We start from the raw sequence: 14,426 nt of genomic DNA on the forward strand, positions 1-14,426 counted from the left end.
CATAAAAATTAAATTTTTAAAGAATACAGGGAAGGCCCAAAAAATAACATTACAGAAAGCTAAAAAATAAAGCTAAATTAAGTTAAATGTAAGGCCCAAGGACCTCTTACCTTATCCCCTGGATGTCCACCCTGGGGTCCATTTACATCTTCGGGTCCCGGTAGACCCCTGGCGCCACTGACATTTTCGGCGTAGTAGGCCGCGGAAGTCTGCCAGGGAACCTCAAAAATCGAGGCCCCGCCTTCACTTTGCAGCCTACTGGAGCTCCAGGGCCTAATCCACAGATGCGCTGGATCTACCGGATCCAGCGTGCATGTGAAGACCAGGCCCGAAGACGGCCACTTTCCTTCCTGCCCTTCTCCAGTTTCGCGGCAGCGCGCCACTCGCACCTGCCGTTTTTCAAATGCTGCAGGCCTCTTCTGCCTCTGCTCTTGCTCCGGTCCCGAAACACATCGGAGCAAGCCCAGGCCAGCTGGAAACACTGGCCACCAATGGAAAAAGCCCCCGGATGGGCCAAAAACGGCCCGAAGACCATCGGTCCTTAAAGGGGTCCAAAAAAAAAAGATGGGGCACAGCAAAAAGAGCCACAGAGACCAATGGGCCCCAGAGCAGCCCCAGAATGTCCGAGACCACCAGGAACACCCCGGAGCCCAGGTAAGCCCCAGAAGGGGCCACATCTAACATTTATTTATTTTGAAATTTGTTTATTAATTGAGGTCACAAAATCAATCAGATGCTTACACATTTCAACATCATTTCTACATCTCATTCCGTGCCTGTTTCTAACATGTTCACTCACTCAAGGTCTGAAATATATCTTATCTTCACTCCCGACTGCCTAACACAATGTGAACTGTTCTAGGTCTACAATTACCACCTCAACCTTACCTCCATTATTACTATCTCGCAACTTCAAATGCCCCAACCCCCCTTCCCCTCCCCACTTAATCACCAGCTATTCTAATCCCTGTGACTGTATCTCTCAAATGTCTATGGTGCATTGTAGCCGATGATAGTTCCTCCTGCACGTCTTCTGTTAAGCATTCCCATGGCAGACTGCGTATATAATGTCTTAGTTGCATATAATGGGTGTAGTCTGTAGGCTTGAGTGAGAACTGGGTTTTTAATTCTTCGAACGCCTTTATTTGCCCCTCGTCTGTCAAGGCCTGAAGTAGGTATGTGAGGCCGTTTCTCTGCCATCTGCGAAAGGCTGGATATATTATTCCGGGTGGAAATTGGGGGTTATCACAAATTGCTATGAAAGGGGTAACTTTCCCAGAAAATTGGTGATGTTAGCAAATCTACTGCCACACCGCTCTTGCTGTGGTAAGGATATGCGATCTTTTCAAAACTTCTGGGATTCTGCCTCCTCCAATGTGCAATAAGCAACTAAAGTGGGTTCCCTGCATCAAAGCCATCTCCATCTGTGTGGCTGTGAACTCAGATATAGTTCTATACCAGTCAGATATGTCGCATTCCACTAGCTACTGTGAGAAATCTGATGCTTAAGAGGCCCATTCCTCCAAATTCTCGAGGTATCTGTAAAATTGAAAGTGGTATGCGCGCTTTTCACCCTCTCCAGAGAAAACGCTGCAAGTATTTGTGAAGTGTTTTTTCATCTTCATGTCTGAGGTACAGTGGTAAAGTCTGGAATATGTATAGCCACTTCGGCACTATCATCATATTATAAAGTGCGATACGGCCTGCTAGGGACAAGGGATAGGTCTCCCACATCCGTAGTTTGATGCATGTTATCTCTAGCAGGGGAGCATCATTCAAGGAGTAGAGTTTGGTTAGGTCCTGTGGTATTTGGGTTCCTAGATACTTAATCTTGTCCCCCGCCCAGGCTATAGGAATATCACTAGCCTCAGCGTGGATTTCATCCGGGTATATTTCCAAAGCTAGAGATTTACGCATGCTTAGGGTAAACCCGGAGAGCTGCCCAAACTCCTGTATCAATTTAATTGCTTGGTCTAGAGAGCTGTGTGGCTGTGCTGTGATAATCACAAGGTCATCAGCGAAGGCTAGGGCTTTGACTGTATCCCCTCCCACTCGTATTCCTGGTATTCCCTTTGTTTGTTTTATTACTCTCAATAATGGTTCTAGGGACAGTATAAATAGAGCTGGCGATAGAGGGCACCCTTGTCTGGTTGCCCACGCTATTGCAAATGGTTGGGCTCTAATGCCATTCATTAATACCTCCGTGGTTGGGTTTGCATATAAGGCCTCTAGTGCCCTATAGAACCTTCCTCCAAATCCCATGTATTTCAAGACTGCAAACATGTATTCCCACCCCACTTGGTCGAAGGCTTTCTCGGCGTCTAATGAATATAATGAAGCTGGGGTCTCTGTAAGCTGACTAGTTGTCATGGCTAGTAGTAATCTTCGGACGTTCTTTGTTGCTTGTCTAGCCTTAACAAAGCCTGCCTGTTCCTCATCTACTGGTCTGGGTAAGATCACGGCCAAACAATTAGCTAGTACCTTAGCTAAGATTTTGAGGTCTACATTTAGGAGGGAAATGGGTCTGTAAGAATCAGCTTGATTTTCTGGACGTCCTGGTTTTAAGATTAAAGCTATCAAGGCCGCGTTTGCATGCAGCGGAAACCGTCCTTCCCCGATTACCTGTTCGAAGTATTCACATATCGGGGGATAGAACGAACCGGGTAACATTTTATAGAATTCCCCCGTATACCCGTCCGGGCCTGGTGCAGATCCCCCTGGCAGAAGCTTGACTACTGCTTGTATTTCTTTTGCTGTTAGGGGTTTTTCTAGCTCTACTTTTTCCTCCTCTGTTAGTCATGTAAGCCTCGCCTGATCTAAGAACTTCTGTATGTCAGTAACCTCTGGGGTTCGTGTGGAGCTATATAACGAGGCAAAAAACTTGGTGAAAGTCTCTGCTATTTTCTTGCTTTTGTTTTGTATCTGCCCAGTCTCATCCTTAAGTGTCACTACTGGTTTGCGCGAGCCCCAGGCATTAATCAGTCTCGTCATCATTGTTCCTGGCCTATTGCCGAATCGATAAAGCCTAAACTTCTGATATGCTAAAGATCTGCTCATACGTTCATGTAATAAGGAGTTAAGTGTCACTTGAATGGCCCGTACCCGCTCCCTAGTTTCCGATGTTGGGTGCGTAATATACTGAGTCTTAGCCTTCTTTAGGCTTTGTTCTAATCTCAATATTGCTATGGTGTGCTTTTTATTTCTAGCATGAACACATGCGATGACCTCTCCTCTCAGAACTGCCTTGGCTGCATTCCATGCATTCCAAAACAGTTCCGGTTGATCCTTATGCTTTTCATTGTGGTGGACATAATCCTCCCATTTCTGTCTTATATAATCCTGAAACTCTCTGTTCTGTGCTAGGTAGGCTGGGAAACGCCACCCCCTCCCCTGCTGATAAAATGAAGGTGATTCTAGATCCATCCACACTATGGAGTGATCCGAAATCTCCTCCGGTCCAATCTCTGATGTAGTCACCCATGGAAATGCTAATTGTGCTATCAGTATGTAATCAATTCTAGAGAATGTCCCATGGGCGTGTGAAAGATGTGTGTAGTCATGCTCCTCTGGGTGTAAACAGCGCCATGCATCTACCAAGTTTAATGCGCGTTGAAAAGAAGCCAGTGCGTGTGACCTTGGCCCCCCCCTCCTCTATGGGCAACATTGGGTTTTGAGCAGTCCCACTGAGGGTCTGCAACCAGGTTAAAATCCCCCAGCACCAGCAGATGTGGGGTATTGTGTGGAAGGCATAATTGGATTAATTTTGCGTAAAATTTTTTATCGTACACATTTGGCCCGTATAATTCCAGTACCAAAAACTCTCTTTGTTGTAGCCAGAGCTGTACCAAGACGTAGCAACCCTGTGAATCTGCATGCACTAACTCTGATTTAATTGCCATTCCCTTGCGAATCAGCAACGCTACCCCGCCTTTACGGTCTCCCAATGAGGATGCGTACACTTCGCCCACCCACTGTCTCTTTAGTTTTAGGTGTTCCTCCATTGTGAGCTTAGTCTCCTGGAGGCATCCTATAGCCACCTTATGCCTTTTAAAGAGCTGCTAAAATTTTTGTTCTTTTGATTGGGGTTGCAATCCCTCCTACATTCCAAGTAGCAAATCGTGTAGTGTTAATGTGTAGGCACGCTATAAGGTTCTACTCCGTACACTACGTTCCTTATCCTTTGCCTTAGGCGCCCAGCCTCACCCAAGGCTTTGTAGTCTGTCATTCTAATTCTATACCCATATGTTACTATTAGTGATTTACTAATCCTTACTCGGGGATTCTTCCCTAATGGTTGACTCCACCTATACTGCTGTTCCCGGTTGTCTTCTCTCTTCTCCCTCCCCCTACCCTTCCCCTCCCCCCCCCATCCTAAACTCCCTCTCCTTGTTGAAAAGGGAGATAAGTGGTGATCAATGATGTTCGGCCCCCCCCCCCCCCCCCCCACTTATCTCAATGATTTTGCCCCTCCAAGGACTGTGTTGTTAGCGTCTTTGTTATCTGGAACCCCCATCAGTTCTCTTTGGCCAAAATTCTGTGCTCCAATTTAGTACTTCTAATTGCTCCTGCTCTCATAATTTCAGCGTTTCAGTGAGCCATCTTTGCGCCTCTTGCGATGATTGGAATGTGCGCCATTTGTCCTGGTAATGGATTCTCAAAATGGCGGGATAGACCAGCATGAATCTCTGCTTTGCCTCTGCTTTACAAATCAGCCCAAAGGCTCGTCTGCGCTCTTGCAACGCTAGTGAAAAGTCCTGGAAGATTTTTACCGGTGAGCCTTCAAACTGCAATGCATCTCGCTTTAGCCTGGCCCCGTGCAGGATTTCCACTTTGTGGATAAAGTTATGTACCTTGAGCATTACTGCTCTGGGTCTCTGATTGTTATTTTTTTTATTTTTTGTTACATTTGTACCCCGTGCTTTCCCACTCATGGCAGGCTCAATGCGGCTTACATGGGGCAATGGAGGGTTAAGTGACTTGCCCAGAGTCACAAGGAGCTGCCTGTGCCTGAAGTGGGAATCGAACTCAGTTCCTCAGTTCCCCAGGACCAAAGTCCACCACCCTAACCACTAGGCCACTCCTCCACTGTCTTTTGGCCCACTCGATGTGCCCGCTCAAGGCATAGCGGCTCCACTCCATCTGAGAGGGCAAATTGGTCTTTTAGCCATTTTTCCAGCACACTTGGAAGCAGGTGATCTGGCATGGTCTCCGGTATACCGATTACTCTCAAATTTGCCCTCCTCGACCGGTTTTCTAAATTGTCTAGCTGCTGCGCTTGTCTTTGTGTCAGGAGCTGCAATTCTTTTATCTGTGTTGCTGTTCCGGCCCCCTCATCCTCCATCGCCGACACCCGCTGCTCCAGCTCTCCAGTTCGTTGCGTCGTGTCCTCTAGCAAAGACTCCACAGAGGACAGCTGGCTCGACAATTGTTGGAGCTACGGATCTAAAGCTGACCGTACTGCCTCCGTCAATTGCTGTAGTTGCGATGTTGAGAACATCGGCGGCGGCGACGCAGGGCTCGCCGCCATTTTGACTTCTGTCACACGGGGCCTGTCCGCTTCTTTCTTTACACCTTTTGCTGGCATTGTCGATTCCAGACGGGTGACAAAGTGATCCATGTACTTGTACACGCCTTCGTTATAATATCTGTTGGCAATCCTTGTCGCTCTGTCGGTCAGGGGCGTCGGAGAGAAGGTTAAGGCCTAAGAGGAGAGCTTCCTGCTTCTGCTCCCCTCAGCACATCACGTGATCTCCTCACCACATCTAACTTTAAAAAATTTTTTTTTTAACCAGTGTAAAGCGGATCCTCTTCCCTCAGCGATTGCAGCTCTCCACACCTGAAGAACACCTTCCAGTACTGCTCCTTTCTCCCTCAGAACAAGGAAGGTTTTTATTGCCTAGGAGGGCTTCCCTCCTTCCCTCAGTTGAGGCACCAAAATACAAAACAAAGCACGGTTATCCTTCACCTTTCTCAATCAGGTTAGTTTCCCAGTCCAGGCTTCCACAGCTGCTTCCTCTCCCTCCCTCCTGGGGAAGAGTGGCAGCAAATAATAAAAAAAAAATACCCTGTTCAGTGTAGCGGGGTTTGCCAAAACACAGTTCACTTTTAGCCAAGCTTTACCCCACTGCTCAGTTTAGCGAGGCTTTCAAAACACAGTTCAGTTCTAGCCAAGCTTGCAAAAAACACAGCTCAGTTTAGCCAGGCTTTCAAAAACACAGTTCAGTTCTTAGCCAGGCTTCAAAACACAGCTCAGTTTAGTCAGGCTTTCAAAACACAGTTCAGTTCTAGCCAAGCTTTCCAAAACACAGCTCAATTTAGCCAGGCTTTCAAAAACACAGTTCAGTTCTAGCCAAGCTTTCCAAAACACAGCTCAATTTAGCCAGGCTTTCAAAACACAATTCAGTTCTAGCCAAGCTTTCAAAAACACAGCTCAATTTAGCCAGGCTTTCAAAAACACAGTTCAGTTCTTAGCCAGGCTTCAAAACACAGCTCAGTTTAGCCAGGCTTTCAAAAACACAGTAATGGCTTTGCGCGGGCTCAAAGCCTAGGGTCCCACCCTCTTGGTCAGTCATACTCCTACCTGACCTCCTCCCGCTTGACCCGTCTTGGCCCCGCTACTTCCTTGGCTTTCGCTGAGCCAGAGCTGAAAAGTCCATCGGCTCTTCCAGGGTGTTCTCCGGTTCAGTCCACTCCATAGGGCAAGGCTCACTCTCTCCTTCTCTCTCCTCAGGAGCCCAATCCATATTCTCCTCGCCCCGCCCTTCTCCCAGCTGCTCACCCTTTCTTTCATTAAAGCTCTTTGGTGGCTCTTCTTTCTCCACCCACCTGTTCCACCACCTCTTCCACCAGGTTGGAGAATCAGCCTTATTCCTTCCCCTGCGGCCCTCCTCTGGAGACTCCTGGGAATGCACATAGTTTCTTTTATCCCCGGTCGCCCTTGGGGCCTGCTGGGAGTTGTAGTTCTTTATTTCTAGTTTTTTCCTGGGGAATGCCTGCCTATAACGGGGGTATTCTGGCCTATCCCAGGGTTCCTTTGGGGCCTGTCCTACATACTCTTTACACCAGGCAAAAGTTAGGACTGTTGCTGGCTCCTCCCTGACTCTGCCCCTCTCCTGCCCATATTCAAAATGACTGCTCAGTGCATATATTCAGCAGCATTGGAGCCGACTCTGTGGGTGCTGTGGGTGCTTGAGCACCCCCAATATTGAGAATATTCCTTGTATGTGTCCAAGGAGGAGTTATTTTCATTGGGCTTGGCACCCCCAATAATTTTGAAAAGTTGGCTCCTATGTTCAGCAGCACTGCCTGGTGAGTACAATTTAAGTGGGCAGGAGCTTCTCCTGCTGCTTAAATTACTCTGAATACTGGGCCCTCAATGTCTCTGCTCTTTAGGGCTTTTTTTGAGGGGGTACTTTTCCATTGTCTGCTAAAATTGGCCCATGGTCCCCAAGTTTTAATGAAAGAGCTCACACTCTACACACCAATTCTTCCTTGTCATAGATTCTGTGACTGGTTGCGGGGGGCCTGGCTATTGTGGGGTAGGTTCCTCAGTGATCACCCCAGCACTGAAACAGTGGCCAGGTATGAGTACTGGCACCTTTTTTTTTTTGCTAGAATAAACACTCCTCTGCTCTTGGTAACAATTTCTGTTATCTTGCAGATTACAATTTACATAAGCACCTTGACAATTTCATCATACTGCTTCTTAAGTGGGACACTTTGAAACTGACATTGAGAGAGAGAATTATTGCTTAAATGATCATTAAAAACATGAGCAGAAGTGAGGTATCTTGTTCAACAGGTTAGGCAAACCTTTTTTTTTTTTTTTTAAATGACTGCTCTATTAACATTCTCAGGGCTCTAATACCAGTGTGTTATAAGCTTAAAATTAATCAAAATGTCAAAGACAAATCTACCACATTTACCCAACAAAAGTATTGAGAACCACATAATTGGTGGAACTTACATGTATGTTTGCAAAGTGAGCCAGCTACACATGAGAAGTTGCAAAATTACCACTTCCATGTGGAAGTTGCCAAGTCCATGCCACTCATTTTTTCCCACATGTAGATTTGTAACACGGATCTTCCTGCTGTGCTGCCACAAATACATATGCACACCTGCATGTTCTTATTGGTATTTTACAAAAGGCTCTGTATTTAGCAGAGCCTTACAGCAAATACCACCAGAACTGAGCACATTCTGACCTAGACATCTCAATTCCAATCTCAATATTCCATGTAAAATGAGCCTTCATGTCTACTATATGCTGGTTGCAGAGTTTCATTTTTTAAAAGCCCATAATAGTTTGCGCTTGAATAAAAATACCTTGGGGACATTGCATAAGTAACGAAGCACCTCGCCAATGTATTGTATGACAGTCACATTGTATTTTCTGCAGTCATCCCAAAACTGACTGGCTGAAAACTTCGGACGCAAAACACAAGTGGCACCTAACAGTAATAGGAAAAATGAAATTAGGAAAGATTCAACTGCAATAACATGAAACAAGTACAAGAGTGTGAAAACATTTGCAAGGCACTGCACATTTTTGAAGGGACTGCTTCCTCTCATTTAGAGGACCTGGAAAGTTATCTGCTTTGTTGATTTTGGTTTGCAATTATTGTATTGCATGTTTATCCTAATTTCAAGCAAGTACTTACTCATGATCGATTAATAAAATTTAGAAATGGCAAATAACAATAAAAAACAAAAACAAAAAAGAAAGAGTATTGTGTAGAGCAAAAAAAAAAATACAACCATTTAACTCCATTATTGTCCCATCTTCATTGGCAACTGTTTCTGTATTGTGTTTGGTACAAAATTCTGATCCTCACTCATAAAATTTACTATTCTGGTAAGCCTACATATCTGTCTTCACTGGTTATTCCCTATACACCTACCCAATCTTTGTGCTCCTTGGATGCCAACAGACTGGTTCTTCCTAGTCCGAAATTTGCTCTTTTTTTTTTGTTGGCATCCAAGCTGTGGAACGACCTTCCCTTGCAGTTATGAGGAAAGATGTCATTCCCTAAATTCATAGTAACATAGTAAATGATGGCAGATAAAGACCTGTACAGTCCATCCAGTCTGCCCAACAAGATACTTTATATGTATACCCGAGTTTGATTTGTCCTTGGCCTTTCTCAGGGCACAGACCGTAGAAGTCTGCCCAGCACTGTTCTTGTACTAAGTTCTGAAGCTATCGTCGAAGCCCCTTAAAATTTACACTCCAGCCCATCCCTATCTATTTAGCCACGATCAGGGCATAGACCGAAGAAGTCTGCCCAGCTCCTGTTTTGTTTCCCAATTACTGGCGTCGCCACCAAATCCCCGCTAAGATCCCGCGGAACCATTTCTTCTAAACAGGATTCCTTTGTGTTTATCCCACACATGTTTGAATTCCATTACCGTTTTCATCTCCACCACCTCCCGTGGGAGGGCATTCCACATATCCACCACCCTCTTCGTGAAAAAATACTTCCTGACATTAGTCCTGAGTCTGCCCCCCTTCAACCTCAATTCATATCCTCTAGTTCTATCGCCTTTCCGTCTCCGAAAAAGGTTTGTTTGCGGATTAATACCTTTCAAATATTAGAATGTCTGTATCATGTCACCAGTTTCTCCTTTCTTCCAAGGTATACATGTTCAGGTCAGCAAGTCTCTCCTCGTATGGTTTGCAACGCATGTTTAAAAGCCTGTTTAAAAATTCATGGGTCCTTTTACTAAGGTGTGCTGAAAAATGGCTTGCGGTAGTGTAGGCGTGAGTTTTGGGTGCATGATGATCCATTTTTTAGCGCACTTGTAAAAAAGGCCCTTTTTTGCCGAAAATGGATGTGTGGCAAAATCAAAATTGCTGCTCATTCATTTCAGATCCGAGACCTTACCGCCAACCATTGACCTAATGGTAAATTATCTGGTCGGTAATGACCTACACATGACCGAAATTTAAAAAAAATTTTTGGACGTGCGCTAAAAATGAAATTACCGCAAGAGCCACGTGGTAGTTGGGCGGTAACTCCATTGTGGCGCGTGTTGGGCACACGTAGATGCTTACGCAGCTTAATAAAAGGGCCCCTCACTATTTTACTTTGGCATTTTCCTTATACCTTTTTCTCTGTGGTTGATTGAATGGCTACTGGCTTGGAAATAACTTTTATGTTTGTTTTTTTGGGTTTCCTTGCTGTTGAATGACTGCTGTTTCTTTCATGTTTGGCATATGATGTTCCTTTTATTGATATGTTTTTAGATTTTGTACTGTACATTGCTTAGATATGTGGTAGCAATACAAGCGGTATATCAAGTTCAATGAATGAATGAATGAAAATGGTAAGTTCTGAAACAAACAAATTAGGGAACCACTTTCAGTGACTTTTCTTCTCATAAATTACCTACTAATTGCAGATATATATATATGGAGCCTAATATACCAGATGTCTGTACATCCAAGCTGGAGGCGTGCTAACCAGAACTGGAATGCTGTTTAGGGGGAGCGGATTATACAAATGCAGCAAAATGTACAACACACAGCCAGCCTGATGTCCCAGAGACAAGTTTGACTTGCATTCCCAGTTAAAGCTTCAGGCTGCTGGGGAAGATCACAGTCTAAATTAGAAATAAATCAACAGCTGTGAAGCCATAAATACTATTAACCACCCAGACTCCACCAATCAGCCTTATTATAAAAAGGAGACTGATCGGAACACCTTTCTTGATTTTAATAGTTGCCATCCACCAGCGTTAAAATGGAGCCTACCTTTTTCTCAATTCCTCCATTATAAGAGGAACTGTTCTGATATTTATTTTATTTATTGTTTGCATTTGTATCCCACATTTTCCCACCTCTTTGCGGGCTCAGTGTGGCTTACAATAAGATATGAATAATAAAAATACATTTGTTACAACTTGGTTATGGGTTACATTGTACAAGTTATGCGAGATAATCGAATTATCATTAGGAATATCACAATGGGACATCAACATTGAGACATTGGGAGGAGACAATGGGAAGCTTAAGGGCAGTGTTAAGACACAAAGGCACATGGTGTACATATTTCTGTGGGTAAATGTATGAGTAATGTGGAATTATGGGGGATGAGAGATCATAAGTGGATGTATGATGCATTGATGAACAGTGAGTGTGGACTCTATGTGTTTTGGTTCTTTCCGTAAATTGTCTCAAATAGATGGGTCTTCAGTAATCTGCGGAAGGATGCTTGTTCGTGGATCGCTCTTAAGTTGCGCGGCAGTGTGTTCCAAAGCTGCGTGCTCATGTGAGAAAAGGTTGACGCGTGTAGCGTCTTGTATTTCACGCCCTTGCAAGTAGGGAAATGGAGGTTGAGGTATGTTCGGGAAGATCTCCTAATATGAATATGAATGATCAATTTGCTTTCTTGCACATTAAAATCAAAGTTATTGCAGAGGATATCCTGAGAGAGTGATTAAAAATACCTTTAAGAGAACCAGATATCTTGACAGAGGTCTTTTGTTCCAGGAGCAAATGCCGACTTGTGACTTCAGATTTACTGCTGGCATTGGTAAAGTTGTATCAATTTTGAAAAGACATTGGGTGGGATCTTTTGAAAATACACGAGGATTTTCAAATGATAGATTTGAGGATAGCACATAGTAGGAATCGCATCCTTAAAGAAATATTATGTCCAGCAGATTATAGTCTGAAATTAAATATACCACTGGATGCTAGCAAACACAGGAAATATGGTAAATGCAAAACATGTGACAATGTTGGAATTACATGTTTTTGCATCCAGTTATAGGTTATAAATTTAAACTGAAGTATGAGACTACATGCATCACCGAGTATGCAACTGCACTATTTGTCGAAAACTAGAAGAGCCCATTCTAGAGCACTGTATTTCACAAGGACATTTGCTTTCTTCAATGTGATGTGTGATTGATCATATTCCTTGAAGTATGGTTCTGACAGGACGTCTGCTTTGCTGCACTGTGAACAGGAATGGATTTACCCTCTAGTCTGAAAAACTAACAGGTCTTAATGCAAAAATTCAACCGCATCACTTTTTCTAATTATTTACATTTTCCCAAGTACTTCAATGTTTTTGTAAAATAATTTTTTTTGTAGTAATTCATGTGTGACATTTTGATTTAAATTTTATGAATGGTTTGGAGGCTTTTAATGACATCACCCGCCAAGTTAAAAAGGAAGTCTGAACAGCGGCCATCTTTGCAGAACCAATGAATGGAGGAGTAGCCTAGTGGTTAGTGCAGCAAACTTTGATCCTGGGGAACTGGGTTCAATTCCTGCTGCAGCTCCTCCATTGCCCCACTTTGAATGTTGTTGCAATAACCACAGAAAGGCAGTATATCAAGTCCCATTTCCATTTCCCCTTGTATGTAATTGACACTAGTAAGTTCTATAAGGTTTTGCCTGTTTGAAGGTTTCAGTGTTTTCAATATAATTTTATAATATTTCTATGCTTTTGCAGATGTTTGGTCCTGTTTTCCCTGAGGCAGCTACAAGCGAAATGCTGGTCTCTGTCAGTTGGACCAAAATAAGTAACTGCCATTGTTTCAGTTTTTTGTTCTGAACTAGAAATTAAGTCTCTGTAAAGGAAAGTAGTCACTTAAAATTGCCCTTTAATGTTTTTGCATAAATTTAAAATGAAAATTTAAAATTTTTGTAGAGGGTTGAGGAGGTTTTTCAACCAATGAGGTTAATACCCTTTTTAGGCTGGAAGCTGACAAATATGCTCAAGATAGGGTTGTGGGGCTTTTCCTCCTCTATTTTTGAAAATTTTTCTGCAAGTTGTTCCTGAGAACTGCAGCGTTTGTTTATAACACTTGCTAAATTACAGTTTGAAAACACTGAAAGGTTACAGTCCCCAGGCGGGAAGATGGCTAGCTGTCCCTTAGCAACACTGTACATGTTGCCTTAAAGGTACATTTTTACCATGCTCTGAAGTGAGCCATGGTTTGTGGCATCTATAGAGTTGCTTCTGCAATGGAGAAGCTAAGGAAGATGATTTTGTAAAAGTGTGACAACATTCAGAATGGCTGTCAATAAAGATTTATAGGGCTGGAAGTCAAAAGGAACAAAAAGGGTGGTTGCCAGGCTGTGCACAACTCATATTACTCTGTTTCGATCCTGAAGGAGAAGTTTTACTGATCTGTTAAGTTGCCCAGTATGTGGAAGGACACAGTAAGGCAGTTATGGTTTTGCTAATTCATGGTGGTAACATAGTAACATAGTAGATGACGGCAGAAAAAGACCTGCACGGTCCATCCAGTCTGCCCAACAAGATAATTCATATGTGCTACTTTTTGTGTATACCTTACCTTGATTTGTATCTGTCTTTTTCAGGGCACAGACCGTATAAGTCTGCTCAGCACTAACCCCCCCTTCCAACCACCAGCCCCGCCTCTGCCATCCAATCTCCGCTAAGCTCCTGAGGATCCCTTCCTTCCGAACAGGATTCCTTTATGTTTATCCCACGCATGTTTGAATTCCGTTACTGTTTTCATCTCTACCACCTCCCGCAGGAGGGCATTCCAAGCATCCACCACTCTCTCCGTGAAAAAATACTTCCTAACATTTTTCTTGAGTCTGCCCCCCTTCAATCTCATTTCATGTCCTCTCGTTCTACCGCCTTCCCATCTCCGGAAAAGGTTCGTTTGCGGATTAATACCTTTCAAATATTTGAATGTCTGTATCATATCACCCTTGTTTCTCCTTTCCTCCAGGGTATACATGTTCAGGTCAGCAAGTCTCTCCTCATACGTCTTGTAACGCAAATCCCATACCATTCTCGTAGCTTTTCTTTGCACCGCTTCAATTCTTTTTACATCCTTAGCAAGATACGGCCTCCAAAACTGAACACAATACTCCACGTGGGGCCTCACCAATGACTTATACAGGGGCATTAAAACCTTTTTTCTTCTGCTGGTCACACCTCTCTCTATACAGCCTAGCAACCTTCTAGTTACGGCCACTGACTTGTCACACTGTTTCGTCACCTTCAGATCCTCAGATACTATCACCCCAAGATCCCTCTCCCCGTCCGTACCTATCAGACTCACCCCGCCTAACACATAAGTCTCCCGGGGATTTCTACTCCCTAAGTGCATCACTTTGCATTTCTTCGAATTGAATTTTAATTGCCAAATCTTAGACCATTCTGCTAGCTTCCTGAGATCCTTTTTCATGTTTTCCACTCCCTCCTGGGTGTCCACTCTGTTGGCAAATAGGCAAACTTTACCTTCTAACCCTTCGGCAATGTCACTCACAAATATATTGAACAGAATCGGCCCCAGCACTGATCCCTGAGGCACTCCATTACTCACCTTTCCCCTGCTCCAAGCGAATTCCATTCACCACCATCCTCTGGCGTCTGTCCGTCAACCAGTTCCTAATCCAGTTCACCACTTCGGGTCCTATCTTCAGCCCG

At 44.0% G+C, this 14,426-nt stretch overlaps 1 protein-coding gene across 1 annotated transcript in view; it reads right to left on the reverse strand.

Moving 5' to 3' along the window:
* SLC27A2 (solute carrier family 27 member 2) overlaps positions 1 to 14,426 on the reverse strand; it is a 237,274-nt gene that overhangs the window by 125,060 nt on the left and 97,788 nt on the right. Inside the window, exon 4 of the mRNA XM_030189601.1 lies at positions 8,329 to 8,453. Coding sequence (XP_030045461.1) covers positions 8,329 to 8,453 — 125 coding nt within the window. The remainder of the gene's footprint in view (positions 1 to 8,328; positions 8,454 to 14,426) is intronic.

This window comes from Microcaecilia unicolor, chromosome 1 (assembly GCF_901765095.1).
Source record: "Microcaecilia unicolor chromosome 1, aMicUni1.1, whole genome shotgun sequence".
Lineage (NCBI taxonomy): Eukaryota > Metazoa > Chordata > Amphibia > Gymnophiona > Siphonopidae > Microcaecilia > Microcaecilia unicolor.